Genomic DNA, 22877 nt, shown 5'->3' with positions numbered 1-22877 from the left:
GCCAATTAGCCGCCCGGCTCCATGGATGATGTTCGCATGCGTGAGCCACCCAGGCCGTGATGTCAACGCATATGCACGCAATTCGGCTGCGGAGTGAACAATTCTGTGCGACAAGTCGCCCGGCGTCTTGTGTGATGGTCATCGCAACGCTATATGTTATGTAAGCATCCGTTAAGAGAAGAGCTCAGGGCCGGGCCTGGTGACATGGAGGCTGGGGAAAAAGGGGGGGGTGGGCGACAGAGAGAAAGAGGGTGGAGGATGATGGGAGAGGAAGGGAGGGAGGAGAGATGATCAGTGTGATGCACAGCTGGTGAGGGAAGCAAGGATGCTGCCTGCAGAGAACATCGTCTGCTGCCGTGGTTACCTTCTTAACCCGCATGATCTGCTGAACTTCCTTCACAAGTAGTCTGGAAAAGCCATGGAGGCCAAACCGCAGGAGGTGGGACCTCGAAACCGACTCCACCCGGCCGGCCGTCTGCATGTGGTCCACTGAGAGCATGGAGCCCGAGAAAGCTCACACCCAGAGCAGCTTCTTCCACAAGGTGGACGTACCCGACCACGCTCACTACATCGTGGCCGTGTTTGTCTTGGTGATCGGGACTCTGGGCATCACAGGAAATGCGCTGGTGATGTTCGCTTTTTACAGGTGAGTTGTGGAGGCGGGGGACATTTTGATATTTACATTTTTATAATTTTTATATGCAATTTTGTTCCATTTTGGTGTTGAATTTTAATTTTTACGATGGATTAAAAACAAGTTGCGGACTGAAAATGGCCCCCGAGCCGCACTCTGGAGACCACTTAGCGTTATTGATGTTGGAGGATCTCTACAGTATCTCCAAGAACTTTTGCTTGTACACACATTTTACTGCAATCCTCATCAGAGTATACTTTAACAATTAATTAATAGCTTAATTCTTTAATTAATAGCTTAATTAATTAATAGCTTTTTTAATGTCACACCCTACATGACATGAAACAAGTTGGCTTCAATATTTATAAATGGAATATTTTCAAAGCCATCTTCTAAATGCGATTTTTAACATTATTAGAGCCCTCTCGACACAAAATAACACCCCTATGGTCACCTCTACATTTATTTTACCAAGTATAATACATTAATTCTTCGGGTGAGAGGCGGGGTACACTCTGGTTAGCCCTCATAAGTGAATTTCCAAAAAGTTGGCTTCAATATTTATAAATGGAATATTTTCATAGCCGTCTTCTAAATGCGATTTTTAACATTATTAGAGCCCTCTAGACACAAAATAACACCCCTATGGTCACTTCTACATTTATTCTACCAAGTATAATACATTAATTCTTCAGGCGAGAGGCGGGGTACACCCTGGACTGGTGGCCAGCCAATCACAGGGCACATATAGACAAGCAACCATTCACACTCACATTCATACCTATGGATAATTTGGCTTAGCCAATTAACCTAGCATGTTTTTAGAATGTGGGAGGAAAACCAGAGCAGGAATTAAACTCGGGTCTCCTAGCTCTGAGGTCTGTGCGCTAACCACTAGACCACCGTGCAGCCCACAGTGTACTTCATGCGGTGACTTTCTCATCAATGTATTGTAATGGCGACCTTAAATGGCTTTACACTTGTAACGCAAAGTAGACATAATAAGAGTAAGTAAGTAAATAAATGTAAATAAAACTCCTGCTTGTGTGCGTCACAGTAAATGTAATCCCTAAGTGATCTTTCCCTTGTGTTTGTGATGGCGAGCGGACAGGAAGTTGAGTTTTAGCTTTAGTCCCCTGTGTTATGTTATTCATTCATTCATTCATTTTCTACCACTTATCCTCACGAGGGCCACGGGGGTGCTGGAGCCTATCCCAGCTGTCTTCAGGCGAGAGGCGGGGTACACCCTGGACTGGTGGCCAGCCAATCACAGGGCACATATAGACAAACAACCATTCACACTCACATTCATACCTATGGACAATTTGGAGTCGCCAATTAACCTAGCATGTTTTTGGAATGTGGGAGGAAACCGGAGTACCCGGAGAAAACCCACGCATGCACGGGGAGAACATGCAAACTCCATACAGAGATGGCCGAGAGTGGGATTGAACCCTGGTCTCCTAGCAGTGAGGTCTGCGTGCTAACCACTTGACCGCCGTGCAGCCTGTGTTATTTTTATTTTTATTTTTATTTTTATTTTTATTTTTATTTTTATTTTTATTTTTATTTTTATTTTTATTTTTATTTTTATTTTTATTTTTATTTTTATTTTTATTTTTATTTTTATTTTTATTCTTATTCTTATTCTTATTCTTATTCTTATTCTTATTCTTATTCTTATTCTTATTCTTATTCTTATTCTTCATGATTATTCTTATTCTTATTCTTATTCTTATTCTTATTCTTCATGATTATTATTATTATTATTATTAAACTCAACTCTGTACCCCCAATGTCACTTCCTGTCTGCCATTGGTTCTATTCTTTGAAGTAAACTGGATTAACTTTTTGATTATATCTGCTATATTGGATGATACAAATGTAACGGTGACTATATGGGTGTTATTTCATGTCTAGAGGGCTCTAATAAAAAGTAAAAAAAAAAGTTTTTACAAGATTGCATTATTATTCATTCATTCATTCATTTTCTACCGCTGGAGCCTATCCCAGCTGTCTTTGGGCGAGAGGCCGGGTACACCCTGGACTGGTGGCCAGCCAATCACAGGGCACTATTGTTATTATTATTATTATTATTATTGTTGTACCGTAGCTGTACTGTTTTGCATTGTAGCATATCATTCCATCTTGTAGCGTATTTTATAGTGTTGGATAATTGCATTGTTTCTTTTTGATCACGTGTTGCATTATACAGACTTCAAGTGACCTTATTTATGTGCCATTGATGTTAATAGCTTCCTGGAACAGGAAATGGGTCAGAGGGTGAAAGTGTGTGTGTGTGTGTGTATGTGGTGGTGGTCTTGTCAGGAGCTTTTATACCTCAATTCACAATAGTGGAGTGGAGATTAAATGATCATTTATGTCCAACTAAATCATTTCCACACACAGAATGCATATAACGTACGCTGTCGTAAAGTAGATGAATTGTTTGCCTATGTGCCGAATGAGTAAGAGAATGAATTGAATAATGCAATGCACATGCACGAACCGACACTTAAACATGCATGACGACGTCCACGGATGATACAATGTACTCTCTTTGGACCGTTACATTGAGTCCCTTGACCTGAATACATTTTATTATCTCATTTTCTTTCTCTAACATAAGCTCGTGCTTCACAGAGACGGACAGAGTTTTGGACAAATTGGAGTTAAAATTGGCAGAATATCTCCAAAGGCAGAACACTTAAGTTATCCAATTTCGTGGCTTTATCAAAAATATATTAGTTACCTGCACGGCGGTTGAGTGGTTAGCACGCAGGCCTCACAACTAGGAGAATGTCGTTTTCTCCCATATTCCAAAAACATGCTAGGTTAATTGGCGACTCCAAATTGTCCATAGGTATGAATGTGAGTGTGTTATTTTATTTTATTTTTGTTTTAGTTTTATTTTATTAGTTTAGTTTAGTTTAGTTTAGTTTAGTTTAGTTTAGTTTAGTTTAGTTTAGTTTAGTTTAGTTTAGTTTAGTTTAGTTTAGTTTAGTTTAGTTTAGTTTAGTTTAGTTTAGTTTAGTTTAGTTTAGTTTAGTTTAGTTTAGTTTAGTTATTTTCATTTTCATTTTCATTTTCATTTTCATTTTCATTTTTATTTTTATTTTTATTTTTATTTTTATTTTTATTTTTATTTTTATTTTTATTTTTATTTTTATTTTTATTTTTATTTTTATTTTTATTTTAGTTTAGCTGAATTGAATAGAATTTTTTGTTTTGTTAATTTTAATTTTAATTTTAATTTTAATTTTAATTTTAATTTTAATTTTAATTTTAATTTTAATTTTAATTTTAATTTTAATTTTAATTTTAATTTTAATTTTAATTTTAATTTTAATTTTAATTTTAATTTTAATTTTAATTTTAATTTTAATTTTAATTTTAATTTTAATTTTAATTTTGTGCCCTGTGATTGGCTGGTCACCAGTCCAGGGTGTACCCCGCCTCTAGGCTCCAGCACCCCCTGCGACCTCGTGAGGATAAGCGGTAAAAAATGAATGAATGAATATTAGTTACCGGCATTTCCTGAGGACCATCAAGCCAATCACAACGAGCTTGGCAACCATCGGAAGTAGCAGGGGGTCATTACTTAACAGAACAGTCGGACTCACGGTGTCATCTTACAAAAAAAGCTAAAATCATCACACAGCAGCTTAACATTTTAATGTATATCTCAGAAATATACAAATATGTACCAATACAAATTTAAAGTAAAACACCAACCAAACTATGACTTTCTACAGCCTGTGTAAAGGACAGCGTTTTTTGGAAAAAACTTTATTGAAATACACAAACAGCAATGATTTACCAACACACCAAATGCTAGATATTTTTATGTTCTGCCGTATGAATGAATTTGAATGAATTTGACTGCAAAGGAGGATTTTATATCCTACCTGACCGGGAGTTGATCAGACATTTACAACCAACTACAATAATCCCTCGTTTATCACAGTTAATTGGCCTCAGACTTGATAGTGATAAGTGAATTTCTGCAAAGGATTCCTGTTTTAAACCTGGACTATTTTTGTAGTTACAGAATTTGTAAAAACTTTTTTTTTTAAACTTTTTATTAGAGCCCTCTAGACATGAAATAACACCCCTCTAGTCACCGTTACATGTGTATTATCCAATATAGTAGATATAATCAAAAAGTTAATCCAGTTTATTTCAAAGAATAGAACCAATGGCAGACAGGAAGTGACATCGGAGGTACGGAGTTGAGTTTTAGCGTGTAACAGAAACCTGTGTCATCATTATGATGGAAATTATGCTTGTCGTTATGATGTTAGTGCATGTCAATAATAATAATAATAATAATTTTATTTTATATAATAATTTTTATTATTTTATAATAATTTTTATTATTTTATTTTTATTTTTATTTTTATTTTTACTTGAATAATAATAATAATAATAATAATAATAATAATAATAATAATAATAATAATAATAATAATAATAATAATAATAATAATAATAATAATAATAATAATAATAATAATAATAATAATAATAATAATAATAATAATAATAATAATAATAATAATAATAATAATATAGTTTAACCCAGCATGTCAACTCCAGCCAGACGCTTTGATACAGAGATCAACCATCAACACTACTGACCTCTAACCTCAAATACCACTAATCCGATTGTGGTCTAAGACTGCATGTTTTGTGCTTGCGTCATATTCCAAAAGTTATCATAGTCCATCATATACACTATTGATGCTGTTTTGCTGGGTGGTAGCAAACAGGCGCAGGCTTTAATTGGAAGAACCGTGCCTGTGGGCAAACAACAACATGGCCAAGTTCATGCAGAGTTGACTGTTTCTGCATTAGTGTTTATGTTTGACTGATGCAGAGGCCCACAAAGCAAACATAATCTCATGCATAGGTCATATTGGGAGTTGACTTAATATAACATGATAGCAGAATGCCTTCTCCGGTGGTTAGTGGAGCTGGCATGTGTGTAATGCACAGTAATCTAGCATCAGTCCTGCTGGGGAAGCAGGCCAAGCCAAATAGCTTATGTCATCATATGAACACGAGAGATGTGATGATGGCCAGAGCAGCAATTTCAACAAATGGGCCACACTTTGCACTGATAAAGGATGCTACTCAACAAAAAGGTGGAATTTCTAGCACCATGTAAATGTGTTTTTAATTGTATATCTCATTTTCCCCCTCCAAGCAGAGTAATTATTAGCTTTGAGTCTTTCTTAATGTTAAAAACGTTTGATTTTTATGCCAAAACTACAAAAAATTCTCATTCAGAGTTATTTTTTTATTTTATGTTATTTTTGTTTTGTTTTATTTTACTTTGTTTTATTTTATTTTAGTTTTAGTTTTTAGTTTAGTTTAGCTTGTTTTAGTTTTAGTTTAGTTTAGTTTAGTTTAGTTTAGTTTAGTTTAGTTTAGTTTAGTTTAGTTTAGTTTAGTTTAGTTTAGTTTAGTTTAGTTTAGTTTAGTTTAGTTTAGTTTAGTTTAGTTTAGTTTAGTTTAGTTTAGTTTAGTTTAGTTTAGCTGAATTGAATAGAATTTTTGTTTTGTTTTGTTTTGTTTTATTTTATTTTTTATTTTTTATTTTTTATTTTTTATTTTTTATTTTTTATTTTTTATTTTTTATTTTTTATTTTTTATTTTTTATTTTTTATTTTTTATTTTTTATTTTTTATTTTTTATTTTTTATTTTTTTATTTTTTTATTTTTTATTTTTTATTTTTTATTTTTTATTTTAGTTTAGTTTAGTTTAGTTTCATTTAATTTAGTTTAGTTTAGTTTAGTTTAGTTTAGTTTAGTTTAGTTTAGTTTAGTTTAGTTTAGTTTAGTTTAGTTTAGTTTAGTTTAGTTTAGTTTAGTTTAGTTTAGTTTAGTTTAGTTTAGTTTAGTTTAGCTGAATTGAATAGAATTTTTGTTTTGTTTTGTTTTGTTTTATTTTTTATTTTTTATTTTTTATTTTTTATTTTTTATTTTTTATTTTTTATTTTTTATTTTTTATTTTTTATTTTTTATTTTTTATTTTTTATTTTTTATTTTTTATTTTTTATTTTTTATTTTTTATTTTTATTTTTTATTTTTTATTTTTTATTTTTTATTTTTTATTTTTTATTTTAGTTTAGTTTAGTTTAGTTTCATTTAATTTCGTTTAGTTTAGTTTAGTTTAGTTTAGTTTAGTTTAGTTTAGTTTAGTTTAGTTTAGTTTAGTTTAGTTTAGTTTAGTTTAGTTTAGTTTAGTTTAGTTGAATAGAAGTTTTCTTTTCTTTTCTTTTCTTTTCTTTTCTTTTCTTTTCTTTTCTTTTCTTTTCTTTTCTTTTCTTTTCTTTTCTTTTCTTTTCTTTTAGTTTAGCTGAATTGAGTAGAATTTTCGTTTGTTTTTTTAATTTTAATTTTAATTTTAATTTTAATTTTAATTTTAATTTTAATTTTAATTTTAATTTTAATTTTAATTTTAATTTTAATTTTAATTTTAATTTTAATTTTAATTTTAATTTTAATTTTAATTTTAATTTTAATTTTAATTTTTAAAAAAATTATGCTTACTAAACTTTCTCTTGTTTGTGTTTCCGCCTAGCAACAAAAAACTCCGTAGCCTGCCCAACTACTTCATCATGAACCTGGCTGTCAGTGACTTCCTCATGGCCTTCACACAGTCGCCCATCTTCTTCATCAACTGCCTGTACAAAGAATGGGTCTTTGGAGAAATGGGTGTCTATCAATCTGTCTTTTTTTTTTTTAAATCCAGGCATTAAAGTCCGACGTTTTAAATGTTCTTCTTTTGCTGTAGGCTGTAAAATGTACGCTTTCTGCGGCGCCTTATTCGGCATCGCGTCCATGATAAACCTCCTGGCTATCTCCATCGACCGCTACCTGGTGATCACCAAGCCGCTGAAGGTCATCCACTGGAGCTCCAAGCGAAGGACCACACTGGCGATTGTCATGGTCTGGTTGTATTCTCTGGCCTGGAGTCTGGCTCCGCTTGTAGGATGGAGTGAGTACTTTATTTATTTATATTGCATGCATGCAGTTCTATTACAGTATTCTATGTTTTGGTTGTAGGTTCTTACATCCCTGAGGGCCTGATGACATCATGCACGTGGGACTACATCACATACACAGTGGCCAACAGGAGCTACACGATGATGCTGTGTTGTTTTGTGTTCTTCATCCCGCTCTTGATCATTTTCTACTGCTACCTCTTCATGTTTCTGGCTGTCAGGGAAACGAGCAGGTGAGGAGCAGGAGGAGCAGAAGGAGCATCTCATTTGGTCTTCTGCTTGAACTTTTGGAACTTTGTGTCATCGTCAGGGAGGTAGACAGGCTGGGAACCCAAGTGAGGAAATCCACATTAATCAAGCAGAAATCCATCAAGAGTGAGTGGAAGCTGGCAAAAATCGCCTTTGTGGTCATTGTGGTTTATGTCCTCTCTTGGTCGCCGTACGCCTGTGTCACACTGATTTCCTGGTCTGGGTAAGATTTATGTTCTATATTCTTGCTGTAATAACTACAATGCTCTTTTTCATGTTGAGAAAAAAAACGCATCTCAGCTTTATGATTATTCGTATGAACTTTGATACTTTTTTTGCTATGTTTTTTTCAAATATTATAACTTTGTTCCCATAATATTTTGACTTAATTCTTGTTAAATTTATTCCCCCCACTTATTTAAAAAAACAAAAAAATTCTCATATTTCAACTTTTCAACCTTGTACTACTTATATTATATAATATATAATTTAATTTATAATTTATAATTTTTTTCCCTCATATTAAAATTTTATTCTCCTAAAATGTATTTCTTGTTAATATTATAATATAACATAATATATATATATATAATATATAATATATATAATATAATATCTTGTTATTTTTATGTTTTTTTTATTTTACAACTTACATTTTTTATTAATGTTATTAACTAATATCCATAATATTTGGTCTTTATTGTGACATATAACATTGCGACATTTTCCTCAAAGTAATAAAAATAATTTTTGCTGTTTGCGGTAGAAAATGAATGAATGCTACTTTTTTTGCTACGTTTTTTCAAATATTATAACTTTGTTCCCATAATATTTTGACTTAATTCTTGTTAAATTTATTTCCCCCCACCTATTTAAAAAAAAACTAAAACATTTTCATATTTCTCATATTTCAACTTTTCAACCTTGTACTACTTATATAATTTTTTTCCCTCATATTTAAATTTTATTCTCATAAACTGTATTTCTTGTTAATATTATAATATATAATATAATATCTTGTTATTTAGATGTTTTTTTATTTTACAACTTACATTTTGTATTAATGTTATTAATTAATATCCATAATATTTGGTTTTCCTCAAAGTAATAAAAAAAGGTGGTGGTAATAATAATAGGCTAATTAATAATATAATAATGATTATTATATAATTGATCAATGTCCGGGGTGCCACGGCGATCTAGTGGTTATTCCCCTCCCCACACATATTTAAAAAAACTAAAAATTTCTCATATTTCAACTTTTCAACCTTGTACTACTTATATAAATTTTTTTCCCTCATATTTTAAATTTTATTTTCATAAAATGTATTTCTTGGTAATATTATAATATATAATATAATATCTTGTTATTTAGATGTTTTTTTATTTTACAATATTTTGACTTAATTCTTGTTAAATTTATTCCTCCCCACCTATTTAAAAAACTAAAAATTTCTCATATTTCAACTTTTCAACCTTGTACTACTTATATAATTTTTTCCCTCATATTTAAATTTTATTCTCATAAAATGTATTTCTTGTTAATATTATAATATACAATATAATATCTTGTTATTTAATAATATTCATATATAATAATTATATAATTATAATTATATTTATAATATATATAATATAATATATATATTATAATATACTTATGTTTAATAATATATTTAATAATATTTTGACTTAATTCTTGTTAATTTTTCCCCCCACCTATTTAAAAAAAACTAAAAATTTCTCATATTTCAACTTTTCAACCTCAATTTTTCTCCCTCATATTTAAATTTTATGATGTTTTTTTATTATGTTTTTTTAATTTTACAACGTACATTTTTTATTAATGTTATTAATTAATATCCATAATATTTGGTCTTTATTGTCATAATATTGTGACGTTTTCCTCAAAGTAATAAAAAATAAATATTTGCTTGTTTTGTTAATAGTCAGAAGAAAAATGGTGGTGGTAATAATAATAGGCTAATTAATAATATAATAATCATTATTATATAATTGATTAATGTCCACTGGTTTTTGCAGTGTAGATTGTGTGTACTTGTGTAAATGTAATGATGGCCTAAAACTATTGAGTATCGCTACTAAATCTGGCTAATCAGGCCTATTTTATTTTATTATTTTTTATTCTAAAATGTTCTTAAGCCCCCTTAAATAATTTGATATTTTTTATTGATTTTTTCAAAAAAAATGTTTGATTTTTTTTACAAAAAAATATGACAAATTTTATATAATAGGGCAAAAGCTGGCTAATAAGAAAGCCACTACTACTCGTAGTAGTAATAATCAGAAGAATAATGATGATAATAATAATAATAATAATAGGCTAATTATTAATTATTAGGCCTAAAACAATTGAGTATCTCTACTAAATCTATCCAAAAGTGGGAAAGTTATATCCCAGTTCTTGTTACTTATTTGATTTTTTGATTTTTTTTTTATGTCTATTACATTCATTCATATCCTCTGCATCTCTAGGGGGCTAAGCCCCCCCGTCCTCAGAACCTAGCTACGCCCCTGGCAGCCACGCTAACGGATGACACATTTCGGCTAATCCGGTAGCCCTCCTGACCCCTTCATTATGTAACGAAACACCAGAAGATCAGGGCAATTTGGAGCCAGAAGCCACCACACAGAAAAAAAAAGACACTTACATGGTTATAATTGTTGCCATTGACAACGGCTATGACGAGGTTTAATCTGATTTCATCCCTCTGTATCACCCAGGCATGCCAACATCCTATCGCCGTACTCCAAAGCCGTACCTGCAATCATCGCAAAAGCCTCCACTATCTACAATCCTATCATCTACGCCATCATTCACAATAAATACAGGTCTTTCATGCAAATACCCTTCACTATTAATGGCACATTGATGGATGCTACAATGCTACGATTTGCTCTTAATTGTTTGTTGTACTTAGGATGACCCTGGCCGAGAAGTTTCCCTGTTTGTGGTTTCTGTCTCCCGCCCCTCGGAAGGAGTGCATCTCCTCCTCCATCAGTGAGTCATCCTTCAGGGACTCCGTCATCAGTCGCCAGTCAACGGCGTCCAGGACTCACTGCATTAGCACATCCTTCAAACACGCCGACACGGTAAATCAATTCAACCTGAGAAGCCATTTGGTGTGTGTTCAAAAACTATGGAGCTATAGATCCAGAAGAAAAAAAGAAAAAATATTTTTGTGACTAAATACAGAACTAATATTAACATCATTATGTGTATAATTGCTCATGGTATATGTTTTCATGGTAAAGCGATCTAAATATGTAGAGACATTTAATATACGACTAATATTTATAATGTGAGTGTGAATGGTTGTTTGTCTATATGTGCCCTGTGATTGGCTGGTCACCAGTCCAGGGTGTACCCCGCCTCTCGCCCAAACACAGCTGGAATAGGCTCCAGCATAATAATAATAATAATAATAATAATAATAATAATAATAATAATAATAATAATAATAATAATAATAATAATAATAATAATAATAATAATAATAATAATAATAATAATAATAATAATAATAATAATAATAATAATAATAATCCAAAAACATGCTAGGTTAATTGGCGACTCCAAATTGTCCATAGGTACGAATGTGAGTGTGAATGGTTGTTTGTCTATATGTGCCCTGTGATTGGCTGGCCACCAGTCCAGGGTGTACCCCGCCTCTTGCCCAAAGACAGCTGGGATAGGCTCCAGCACCCCCTGCGACCCTCGTGAGGAAAAGCGGTAGAAAATGAATAAATAGTAATAATGGAAATAAAAATAATAAAAAATAATAAAAATAATAAAAATAACACAAATAACACAAATAACAAGAATAATAAAAATAATAAAAATAATAAAAATAATAAAAATAATAAAAATAATAAAAATAATAAAAATAATAAAAATAATAAAATAATAAAAATAATAAAAATAATGAAAATAATAATGGATTCAATTTATAATGCACTTTCCATTCTTCAGAATCACAAAGTGCTTCACAGGAAAAACAAATAAAACTCAAACAAACTCAAGACAAAAAAAACCCCAAAACCCACAAATATTAAAAAAGCAAAAGGCAAAAGAAGCAAAAGATCCAAAAGTGAGCGATAGAAGGACACTGGACAAACTACTCTCCATGACGGAGAACGCCACCTACCCACTCCACCGGACTACCCACTCTAACAGACTCATGCGGTTCCGTTCACACAGTAAACGCCTCATGACTTCATTTACTCCACATGGTATCCAGCTATTTCTACAAATATTGTTGATATGTATTATTGACATCATTTTATTTATTTATTATTTATTTACTTATTGTGTGGAAATATGGGGTAATAACTATAAAAGCAGTCTTCACTCGCTAAATGTACTGCAAAAAAGGCCAGTAAGGATAATTCATAATGCCGCCTACAGAAAACATACTAACTCCTTATTACTATAAAAATAAAAATAAAAATAAAAATAAAAATAAAAATAAAAATAAAAATAAAAATAAAAATAAAAATAAAAATAAAAATAAAAATAAAAATAAAAATAAAAATAAAAATAAAAATAAAAATAAAAATAAAAATAAAAATAAAAATAAAAATAAAAATAAAAATAAAAATAAAAATAAAAATAAAAATAAAAATAAAAAAATAAATAAAAATAAAAAAACTATATTAGGAAAGCAGGAAGTGAACAAATGTAACAGTTACTGGTTGTAAAAGTACCAGATGGAGGGGTAGGATTTAAGAAGCTTTGCTTCTTCCTACTCCTTTTGGACATGTGGAACTGGGAACTGATTATGTGATGCATTCAATTGTAATCTGATGCATGTTCAAATGAAATTATACCATTACCATCACCTCCTGCAGGTACTGAGGGGTGTGGAGATGGCACCTTTGGGTAGGAGGTCCGGTGATTCCTTCAGGAGCGTGTCGTCCTACCATCAACCCAGCAGAGTCAATTCTTTCAGGAGGCAATCCGAGCGGAATGCCACCCATAAAGTGGAGAAGGTAAGAGGACACGAGAGGTTCATTGAACGCATCCATGTACATGTCGACCATACATTATTTTGTTCTCATGTACGGGTATTTTCTGTTTCTTTGTTTTTTCTTTTTGTATGTTTTTTTGTTCGATTCCACCACCAGCATCCATGTATTGGTGACTCATCCAGCAGCTGTGAGCATGAACTGGTTTCTAGCACTCTCACCAGTGCCACTCTCCCATTACTAGTTCTTACCAGGAGGCGGAGTCGCAGTCTGACCCATAAGAACTCATGGAAGGACCCTGATAGGCCGCGCGGCTACAAGAGCAGCTCGGCCGACTCCCTTAGCGTCGGAAGAGTCCCGGCTGCTGAGTCGCAGACGAAACAGGACGTCCCTCACATTGTCGTCATAAGTCCCACGTCTGAAAGCAGACTGGCTCACCAGGATAGCCTCTGCTTGGAGGAGGTGATGGGGAGCAACGCTTTTGTCAGCCTCAACTTCTCATCAGAGGTCTTGGAGGCGGTGGAGTTGCTATCCTGACCTAACCCCGTTTTCGGCTCTTTTCCACTCCTATGGTCTTACACTATACTGTCACTGCGACTGGCAACATTTTCATGGCCGAGGACCTTTGTAGGGAGGAAAAAGCCTGACCAGAAACTGCTGACTTGGGCAAAAATGTATCCTACTGTACATCCTGGAGAAGAACTGGTTCATGTCAAGCGAAGCCATGAATTGGTCCGGTTTCAGTTAATCCCCTGGACTGAGTTTGTGGGATTGGTTCCCTCCCTGGTCGTCACCAGGTGGCGCAACACCTTCATCACGCACAAGACGTTTGGTTAAGATCTGACCTTGTGGATCTGAGTTGTGTTCAAGTTTGACATTAATCAGATCCAGTAGCGTCATTAGGGCCTATTTTAGGGGGGCTTCAGCACCCTGTTATTTGTTTTTTTGGATTTTTTAAAAATGTATACTACATTCATTCATATTCTGTGCATCTCCAGGGAACTGAGCCCCCCCCGTCCTAAGAATCTAGTGACGCCCCTGATGCCTCAGATCAATGGACTTGAAGGAGTTTGAGTCACATCCCAAATGTCATCCCCCTTGAGATGCACAGGATATGAATGAATGTATAGACATTCAAAAAAAAATCAAAAAATCCCCCCAAAAAATAAGGAACAAGAACCGGGATATAACTTTCCCACTTTTGGACAAATTTAGTAGAGATACTCAATAGTTTTAGGCCACCATTACATTTACACAAATACACACAATCTACACTGCAAAAACCAATAGACAGTGATCAATTACATAATATTCATTATTATATTATTAATTACACTATTATTATTACTACCACCATTATTCTTCTTCTGATTATTAACAAAAAAGAAAATAAATTGTAATTTTTTTAAATTACTTTGAGGAAAACCTCACAATGTGATGACAATAAAGACAGTAAATATTATTGGTAATTAATTAATATAATTAAGAAAAAATATTATATATATATATAAATAAATAATAATATTTATATATAAATAAAAAACATCTGAATAACAAGATATTATATTATATAATAATAATAATAATAATAATAATAATAATAATAATAATAATAATAATAATAATAATAATAATAATAATAATAATAATAATAATAATAATAATAATAATAATAATAATAATAATAGATTTTATTTGTATAGCGCTTTTCAAAATACTCAAAGACACTTTACAGAAGAATGGAGTTGAATAAAAGCAAGTAAACAGAGTAGAAGACACACCATAATACAACATTCATTCGTTAATACACAGTTAAAACATGAGAAAAAGCGGGGCGGGGCACATATATATACATATATGCATATATATATATATATATTATAATATTAACAAGAAAGACCTTTTATGAGAATAAAATTTAAATATCAATTTTTGATCAATTTGGTCAAATTGATCAATTATATAATAATCATTATTATATTATTAATTAGCCTATTGTTATTATTATCATCATTATTCTTCTTCTGATTACTACTACTACTACTACTAATAGTATTAGGCTAGTATTAGCCTGCTTATTGGCTTGCTTATTAGCCTGTTTTGCCCTATTATATAAAATTTGTCATTTTTTAGTAAAAAAAAAAATTATAAAAAATATCAAATTATTTAGTGGGGGGTTTAAGAACATTTTACGGGGGACTGAAGTGCCCCTAAAATAGGCCTAATGATGCCACTGTATAAAAAACAGGATTGGCAATCTTTATTTGAAGCTGTATTTTTTCCAACGATGGAGCATTTTCCATGCAGAAGGATTCTAATGGTAAAATGTACAATGTCTTGTTGTTATTGCTGCTTTTGCCAGAATGGACTTTTCAGGTAGACAGTCATTAGTAGGTTGATACGGAAATTAATTTCACTCCAATGTTGTGCCCGTCGTGTGGATACTGTACACAAAATCTCCATAAATCCTTTACATATGCAGTAAAAACACTAATTGTGTTTTTTTTTATATACTTAACAGCCTTTTAGCATAGCAAAATCCCACAGAGAAATCCTGAACCCACTCTTGAGACCAAACAGATGATGCTCTATATTCATCCAAAAAAAAATGCAGTTTTGACCTCCATTCTTCCTGCTTCTATCGCATGTAATGACAGCAACATACCACTAGAGGCCGGTAATAAACCAAGTGTAGCATATAATTTCCGGTTTATTTCACATATTTATAGTAAATGACAAATATATACATATATATAGCTGTCTAATATAACACTTGATCATTTGCAGGAGTAAGTAATTATATTATATTAAGTCCATGATATTATCCATAATATTAAGTTTAGCTGCGTCCAAATGATTACATTTTGTTACAATATTAATCAGAGTAAAGTAATGCTAACTAGCATGGTTAGTTGCGTCTAAAATAACTTCAATTCGGGTGACTATTGTATCCAGAAATCAACGGTAAACATTTTTTTAAAAGGCTAGTAAGCATTTTATAGCTAAAGTAATCGTTCTAACACACATTTCAAGCTTTAAAAAAACGACCGTTTTCCTGGTTTGTGACGTCACTCCTAAAACATGGCGTCACCTTTCACACCCCAAGGAGGAAAAACACCAAGGTAAGTCAAAATGGTTCCAATGAAATGTTTCCTTGTAATTTTTTTTAATTTAACTGTGGTATCTTGCCCAATTATTAACGTCGGGCAAACGTCAAGGTAATATGATTTTTTTTTTTAACTGCTGTTTTGTTGTGTTACATTGTGTCAACAGTGTGTGTGTGTTGGGGGTGTAGTGTATGTTGATGTTTGGTTGTCAGGTCAGTGGGGGGGGGGGGGCTGAAGTCAGCAGATGCTGGGATTTTGCCCCCCCCCCCAGGCTGATGCTAAAGCTCTGACACACACACACACACACACATACTGTATACATAATATGTGCTGTGTTGTCATGTTTATCATGATTTTTTTAACAAGATAAAACCTTTGTCCCAGTTGCACCGCAGACCACTTAATAGATTGTTTTTGATTGCAGTTGATTGCAATACGGTTAGTGAACAACATAAATGTCTCCTTACTTTGTGTAGAGTCTACACCAGGGGTGGGCAAATATTTAGACTCGTGCGCTGCATTGAATTAACAAAATTGTCCGGGGGACCAGAACCAATGGCGCCAATATATATATTTTTATTGATTTTTTAAATTTTTTTTTACAAAAAAAGTCTCTGACAAATTTTATATAATAGGTCTGTGCCAGTGGCCTCATTAGGCCTATTTTAGGGGGGTCTTCAGTTCCCCCCTAAAAATGTTCTTAAGCTCCCCTAAATAATTTATATTTTTTATTGATTTTTTTTAACCCAAAAAATCTCTGACAAATTTTATATAATAGGTCTGTGCCAGTGGCCTCATTATGCCTATTTTAGGGGGACTTCAGTTCCCCCTAAAAATGTTCTTAAGCTCCCCTAAAGAATTTATATTTTTAATAAAAAAAAATTTAACCAAAAAAATCTCTGACAAATTTTATATAATAGGTCTGTGCCAGTGGCCTCATTATGTCTATTTTAGGGGGGCTTCAGTCCCCCCTAAAAATGTTCTTAAGCTCCCCTAAATAATTTACATTTTTAATAATTTTTTTTTAACCAAAAAAATCTCTGACAAATTTTATATAATAGGTCTGTGCCAGTGGCCTCATTAGGCCTATTTTAGGGGGTCTTCAGTCCCCCCTAAAAATGTTCTTAAGCTCCCCTAAATAATTTGATATTTTTTATTGATTTTTTTTTTTTACAAAAAAATCTCTGACAAATTTTATATAATATGTCTGTGCCAGTGGTCTCATTAGGCATATTTTAGGGGGTCTTCAGTCTCCCCTAAAAATGTTCTTAAGCTCCCCTAAATAATTTGATATTTTTTATTGATTTTTTTTTTTTACAAAAAAAATCTCTGACAAATTTTATATAATAGGTCTGTGCCAGTGGCCTCATTAGGCCTATTTTAGGGGGTCTTCAGTCCCCCCTTAAAAAGTTCTTAAGCTCCCCTAAATAATTTGATATTTTTTATTGATTTTTTTTTACAAATTTTATATAATAGGGCAAAAGCAGGCTAATAAGCAAGCCAATAAGCAGGCTAATACTAGCCTAACGCAATTGGTAGTAGTAATAATCAGAAGAGGAATAATGATGATAGTAATAATAATAGGCTAATATAATAATGATTATTATATATATTTATTATATAATTGATCAATTGATCAATAATTGATATTTAAATTTTATTGTCATAAAATGTCTTTCTTGTTAATATAATATAATATAATATAATATAATATAATATAATATAATATAATATAATATAATATAATATAATATAATATAATATAATATAATATAATATAATATAATATAATATAATATAATATAATATAATATAATATAATATAATATATCTTGTTATTCAGATGTTTTTTTCATTTTACAACTTGTATTTTTAATTAATGTTATTAATTAATATTCATTGGTCTTTTTTGTCATAGCATTCTGACATTTTCCTGAAAGTAATTTTAAAAAATAATAATTTATTTTCTGTTTTGTTAATAATTGGATTAGTATAATTTTATTTTGTATAATTTGGATTTGTTAATTAATTTGGATTTTTTTTTTTTGAATGTCTACTACTTTCATTCATATCCTGTGCTAAGCCAAACAGTAAATAAACAGTAAACAGTAAATAATTGGTGGATCAATATTGGAGAAGCCGGCATCAAACTGAGCTTTTGTTCATGAAACAGATGTCTGTGAAGTGGAAAGCACAGAAGAGCAGTGGTCTTTAGCTCCCCGGAAAATGAAAAAAAAATTTTTTTAATTGGAGGTGAAGGATGAAAAACATCAAGATTCCAAAATAAAAGATGGCTGGAATTGTTGAAATGTGTTCACAGTTTTTTTGCAGTATATTGGAAATGTTACACTTGGCGTTTGCAACGTGAACCCACACTGTTGACAAGCATTATGCAATTGCATAAACATTTGACGTGTGTGTGTGTGTGTGTGTGTGTGTGTGCACCTGTGCTTCCCTGTCTCTGTGTGGCCAGATTTCTTTTGGGTTTATCCTCCCTCCCTCGGATAGACAATCACCGGGACTGAGCTGTGTGTCTCCCGCCGTGTAAGTCTGTCTCCGTCTGTCTGCTTGGCCGCTGAGCACAGAGAAATATTTTCCACTGTCAACGCAAACAGAAATAAACAGTGAGTGAGTGAACTCATACAGGAGATGCACCAATTATCTCTGGAGTCCTGTTTAAGTTTGACTTCAGGGGCGCAACGTGAGCTTTATATACACATGAATGAATTGAGTGTTTGTTTGTTTTTTGCTACAGAAGGCATCAACACTGCATCAATGGCTACAGCTGGTAGAAGGAAGAGAAAAAAAAGCAAAGACACAGGCCGAGTTGAAAGTAAGGTGAACACAGCAGCTATGACATCTGACCATTCTTCGAACAAAGCATCATGCCACAAAGGGGTTACAAATATATGTCCCACTGGACATCCTCCTGTTAATTATAGAGAGGCTGTTAAGTACATATTTTAAATCACAACAATGATTTGGAGTGCATGAGAAAGCAGGAAGAAAAACACACATCTATTTGCCTATAAATGTATTAACAAGTAGACTCATCCCTCATTTATTGTGACCAAAAATCAGACAAGTAATTTCCATCAAGTAGGATTCAATATTTATGCTATAAAAAACATGTGTACGTTATTTTTTTTTTAAACATTATTAGCCCTCATTACACAATATAGTAGCTATAATCACAAAAAATAAGACATATTAGACACAAAATAAGAGAGCATTGACTGACACGTTAGCAGCTTCTTGTTGTTGTTTCTGGATAGAGTACTTTTTGCGATGGCTATTGTCTCGTGTATTGTATCTCAAGTATTGTAATGGTGGCTTTAAATGATTTGCTTATTTGATAATAAGAGTAAATAAGCAAATTTAGGACGTAAATAAAACTTGCGTGTCACAATAAATGTGTTCCCAAGGGGACCTTAGTGGCAGGCGGACAGATAAGTAGAGGACAGGAAGTGACGTCGGAGGTTCAGAGTTGAGTTTTAGCTTGTTTTTAGCTTGGGTTTTGGTAGTAGTCTATGTTTTTATTATGATTTAATACATGTATTACTATTATAATGATATTATAATAATTAATAATAATAAGTAATAATAATTAAAATAATATAATTTTTTATATAATTTGTATATTATTATTATTATTATTATTATTATTATTATTATTATTATTATTATTATTATTATTATTATTATTATTATTATTATTATTATTATTATTATTATTATTATTATTATTATTATTATTATTATTATTATTATTATTATTATTATTATTGTGCTTGCTATGAGATAATTTAAACATTTAAACCTGTTCTGGTGCATCATGTCTAGTGCTTGTCTCACCGAACAATTACTGACACCTAGTGGCCAATATAAATTTCCACATTAACATTTCGAATGCTTCCTCTGCCTCGTGTTTGTATTTTAGTTCATTTATTTACTTTTTGTTACCTATTTTTATTTTCAAAAATGCTATTTTCGGCCGGGAATAAGCACAATTAAACCAACGATTTATTCATAATTTGTAGAAAAACTGCAATAGAAGGGATGACCGTATATTGCGACACAGCGGCAACAGAACCAATGCTGTAATAGCAATTTTTAAAGCGCATGCAGAGATGGCCAAAGATAACTGAATTACACTTACACTGTACCGAGACGCGGTACACCATGGACTGGTGGCCAGCCAATCACAGGCATTCAATAATCTTTACCCATAATGATGGTTGCAATAGTCGAGTAATTGGGCTCTATGGGCGTTTGGTCTCCTCTCACTGAGCATTGGATGGGAGACATAGTGAAGTTCAAAAAGATGTTATTCTTCCTTTGTGTTGCTGCACAGGCACACAATGTATTCTTCCGCCCGGCATGAATGTTACACATTCGTAACAACAATCACTAACACTCAAATATCAGTTGTCATCTATATTGCTGATATCTATTGGGCTGTGCAATTAATAATCCCAATTGAGTGTTTGCTTGTGTGTGTGTGTGTGTGTGTGTGTGTGTGTGTATGTGAGAGAGGGAGAGAGAGACCAGCTGCCTGAATAGAGGGGCGGGTGTCCCCCTTTTTATTCACACGGATGATGCATTAAATGTCATTTAGAGGGGCAGCTTATCAAAGCATGAAGGGGTGGAGCTTGTCTCAAGTGTGTGTGTGTGTGTGTGTGTGTGTGTTTGGGTGGGGGATGTTAAGCTCGGGGGTCATTAAGCACGTGTAGAGGTGAGCATATGGGGCCTGGAATAGATTGTTGGACAGAACAAAAGAGGCAGCCAGAGGGTTTGGGGTTTCATGCTATAGCATATTCTCTATTGTTGGGTTTTGATGTCATTGCCCTGTGGCACACCAATCCTCTGTGTTGTTGCGTCTTTTGCTATCTCTAGCCATTCAACATGTTATAGTATGACAATACAGGTAATCCATCAAAAGACAATGAAAAGTAGAGCATATTCTAGAAATGATATCTCCATGAGACATTGAATGCGTCAGCTTTAGTCCTTAAGAATGAAAGTGTTCTAATTTTGTGTTTGAACTCTGACCACCACCCCGGCAAACACTCTCATCCTACATTAGTTACCTCTGACCTCACAAGTGCTTCCCAGGAGGGCGCTTCCGTGCACACGTGAAAGTGCAGGAAATGACATGGAAACGATGATTATAGGCCGCTCTCTAGGTCTGCTCCTTGCTTTTCATTATTTGGAAGCATCTGTTGGAAATGGTGCTGGCACCCACACCCCCTGACATGGTATTAACATGGCTTACCGTGGAGCAGGCAGGTCTGAGCCGGGGGTGAACCGTTCCTCACAGGATCAAACTGGGGTGGGGGGGTGGGCATCCACCAGTCATTTGTTATCCACGTCACGCCCGAGTCCCCTAAATGATATGCTCTCATCGAGCCAACGCCATTAGGACCTCCATGTCACTGTTATATATATATACTGTTATATATATATATATATATATACAAAAGGTACAGCAGTATAATGGGCATATAACATTAATTATGAACAGTTGGTATATAAGTATATATTACGGGTGTCACAAGATCTTGCAAGGTTAAAACGTGACATGATTTGTTCTTCAGAAAAAAAGGCTCATGGGCACTAGGACTAGGACAATAATAAGATAATTAATTTCTGGTAATCACACAATAAATGAAAATGACGTGAATAATGCATTCATAGTACATATGTGTCTGTTTTCCTCTGTGCAATAGAACAAGGGCATGAGCGGAGTGAACCCTTTTGTCAGGCATATACAGTCTATGTCTCAGTGGGTGAAGGCGGGGCCGGTCCCATACTCACAGGGTGCAGTAGAGTGTAACGTAGTAGAGATTAAATTAGTACAGTCGGATATATTGTTATATATTTTTAGTAGTGGTGTATCAGTCATGAACGAACGGGTCAAAATAACTTTTTTTGTTGTGAATGAAATGAACAAGGTCACCTCCTTAAAATACCCGTTCAGTCCGTTCAGTTGTAAATGCTTTTTTTTCGGATTGGGTGGAGAGTCAGTTAACCGTTCCTTTTGCAGGGCGGGACTATTGGCGTGCTTGCCTGTCTTATCCTATCGTCGCACCTCGCTCTGTGGGTGGGTGGGGTAAGCTGACTCGAAGATCGAGACATTGACCGACACTCGTCGGCCGTTCATTCATGACCAACACAGCACTGTTGGTTAGTGCTGTGTCAGCCTATCACTAACTAAAAGACTTGAGAACACAACGAGATGTACTGAATAAATTAAAATAAACTTTAAGGCAGTCTTTCTCGGGGCTGGGGGGGGGGGCAGTCTGGACTCACGAGTCCAACAAACATGAGTGAACGGACTGACTCGACACGGCTGACTGGGTCTATGCACAGGGGGAGATCACAGGCTAACAATTGACTGGAATGACTGAACTGAACGGATCTTTTTACTGAATGAACCGGTATGATCCGGTTCACTGAAATGAATTTGATTCATTCATTTTCTACCACTGGAGGGGGTGCTGGAGCCTATCCCAGCTGTCTTGGGGCGAGAGGCGGGGTACACCCTGGACTGGTGGCCAGCCAATCACAGGGCACATATAGACAAACAACCATTCACACTCACATTCATACCTATGGACAATTTGGAGTCGCTAATTAACCTAGCATGTTTTTGGAATGTGGGAGGAAACCGGAGTACCCGGAAAAAAAAAACGGGGAGAACATGCAAACTCCACACAGAGATGGCCGAGGGTGGAATTGAAGTCAGGTCTCCAAGATGTGAGACCTGCAAGCTAACCACTCGACCACCGTGCAGCCTTGGGAAGCACAAATCCAAGGAAATACAGCTGGAATAGGTGCAGATTCTGGAAGATCAACAAACAACCATTCACACTCACATTCATA

The 22877-nt window shown here is 33.4% G+C and overlaps 1 protein-coding gene across 2 annotated transcripts; it reads left to right on the top strand.

The window, feature by feature from the left end:
* Positions 1–295: 295 nt before the first annotated feature.
* opn4xb (opsin 4xb) lies at positions 296–16194 on the top strand. Of its 2 annotated transcripts, none has more exons than XM_058071472.1 (9): positions 296–646; positions 7224–7357; positions 7437–7640; positions 7709–7880; positions 7958–8119; positions 10642–10749; positions 10839–11010; positions 12769–12909; positions 13045–16194. In XM_058071472.1, exons 1-9 carry the CDS (start codon positions 480–482, stop codon positions 13420–13422), a joined length of 1638 nt encoding a protein of 545 aa, XP_057927455.1. In that variant the 5' UTR covers positions 296–479; the 3' UTR covers positions 13423–16194. The 2 variants fall into 2 exon arrangements, with proteins under 2 accessions (XP_057927455.1, XP_057927456.1); XM_058071473.1 differs by having other exon boundaries at positions 13130–13306.
* Positions 16195–22877: the final 6683 nt, after the last annotated feature.

Source organism: Doryrhamphus excisus, chromosome 4, assembly GCF_030265055.1.
Source record: "Doryrhamphus excisus isolate RoL2022-K1 chromosome 4, RoL_Dexc_1.0, whole genome shotgun sequence".
Lineage (NCBI taxonomy): Eukaryota > Metazoa > Chordata > Actinopteri > Syngnathiformes > Syngnathidae > Doryrhamphus > Doryrhamphus excisus.
The sequence above is the reverse complement of the archived record's forward strand: the minus strand, read 5'-3'. Positions and strand labels throughout refer to the sequence as shown.

What these genes read in the sequence shown, in the direction of transcription:
- opn4xb (XM_058071472.1), top strand. Translation starts at nt 480, where the DNA reads ATGTGGTCCACTGAGAGCATGGAGCCCGAGAAAGCTCACACCCAGAGC. An exon ending in GCTGTCAGGGAAACGAGCAG is followed by an intron (nt 7,881 to 7,957) that starts GTGAGGAGCAGG and finishes TGTCATCGTCAG; the next exon opens with GGAGGTAGACAGGCTGGGAA. An exon ending in ATCATTCACAATAAATACAG is followed by an intron (nt 10,750 to 10,838) that starts GTCTTTCATGCA and finishes TGTTGTACTTAG; the next exon opens with GATGACCCTGGCCGAGAAGT.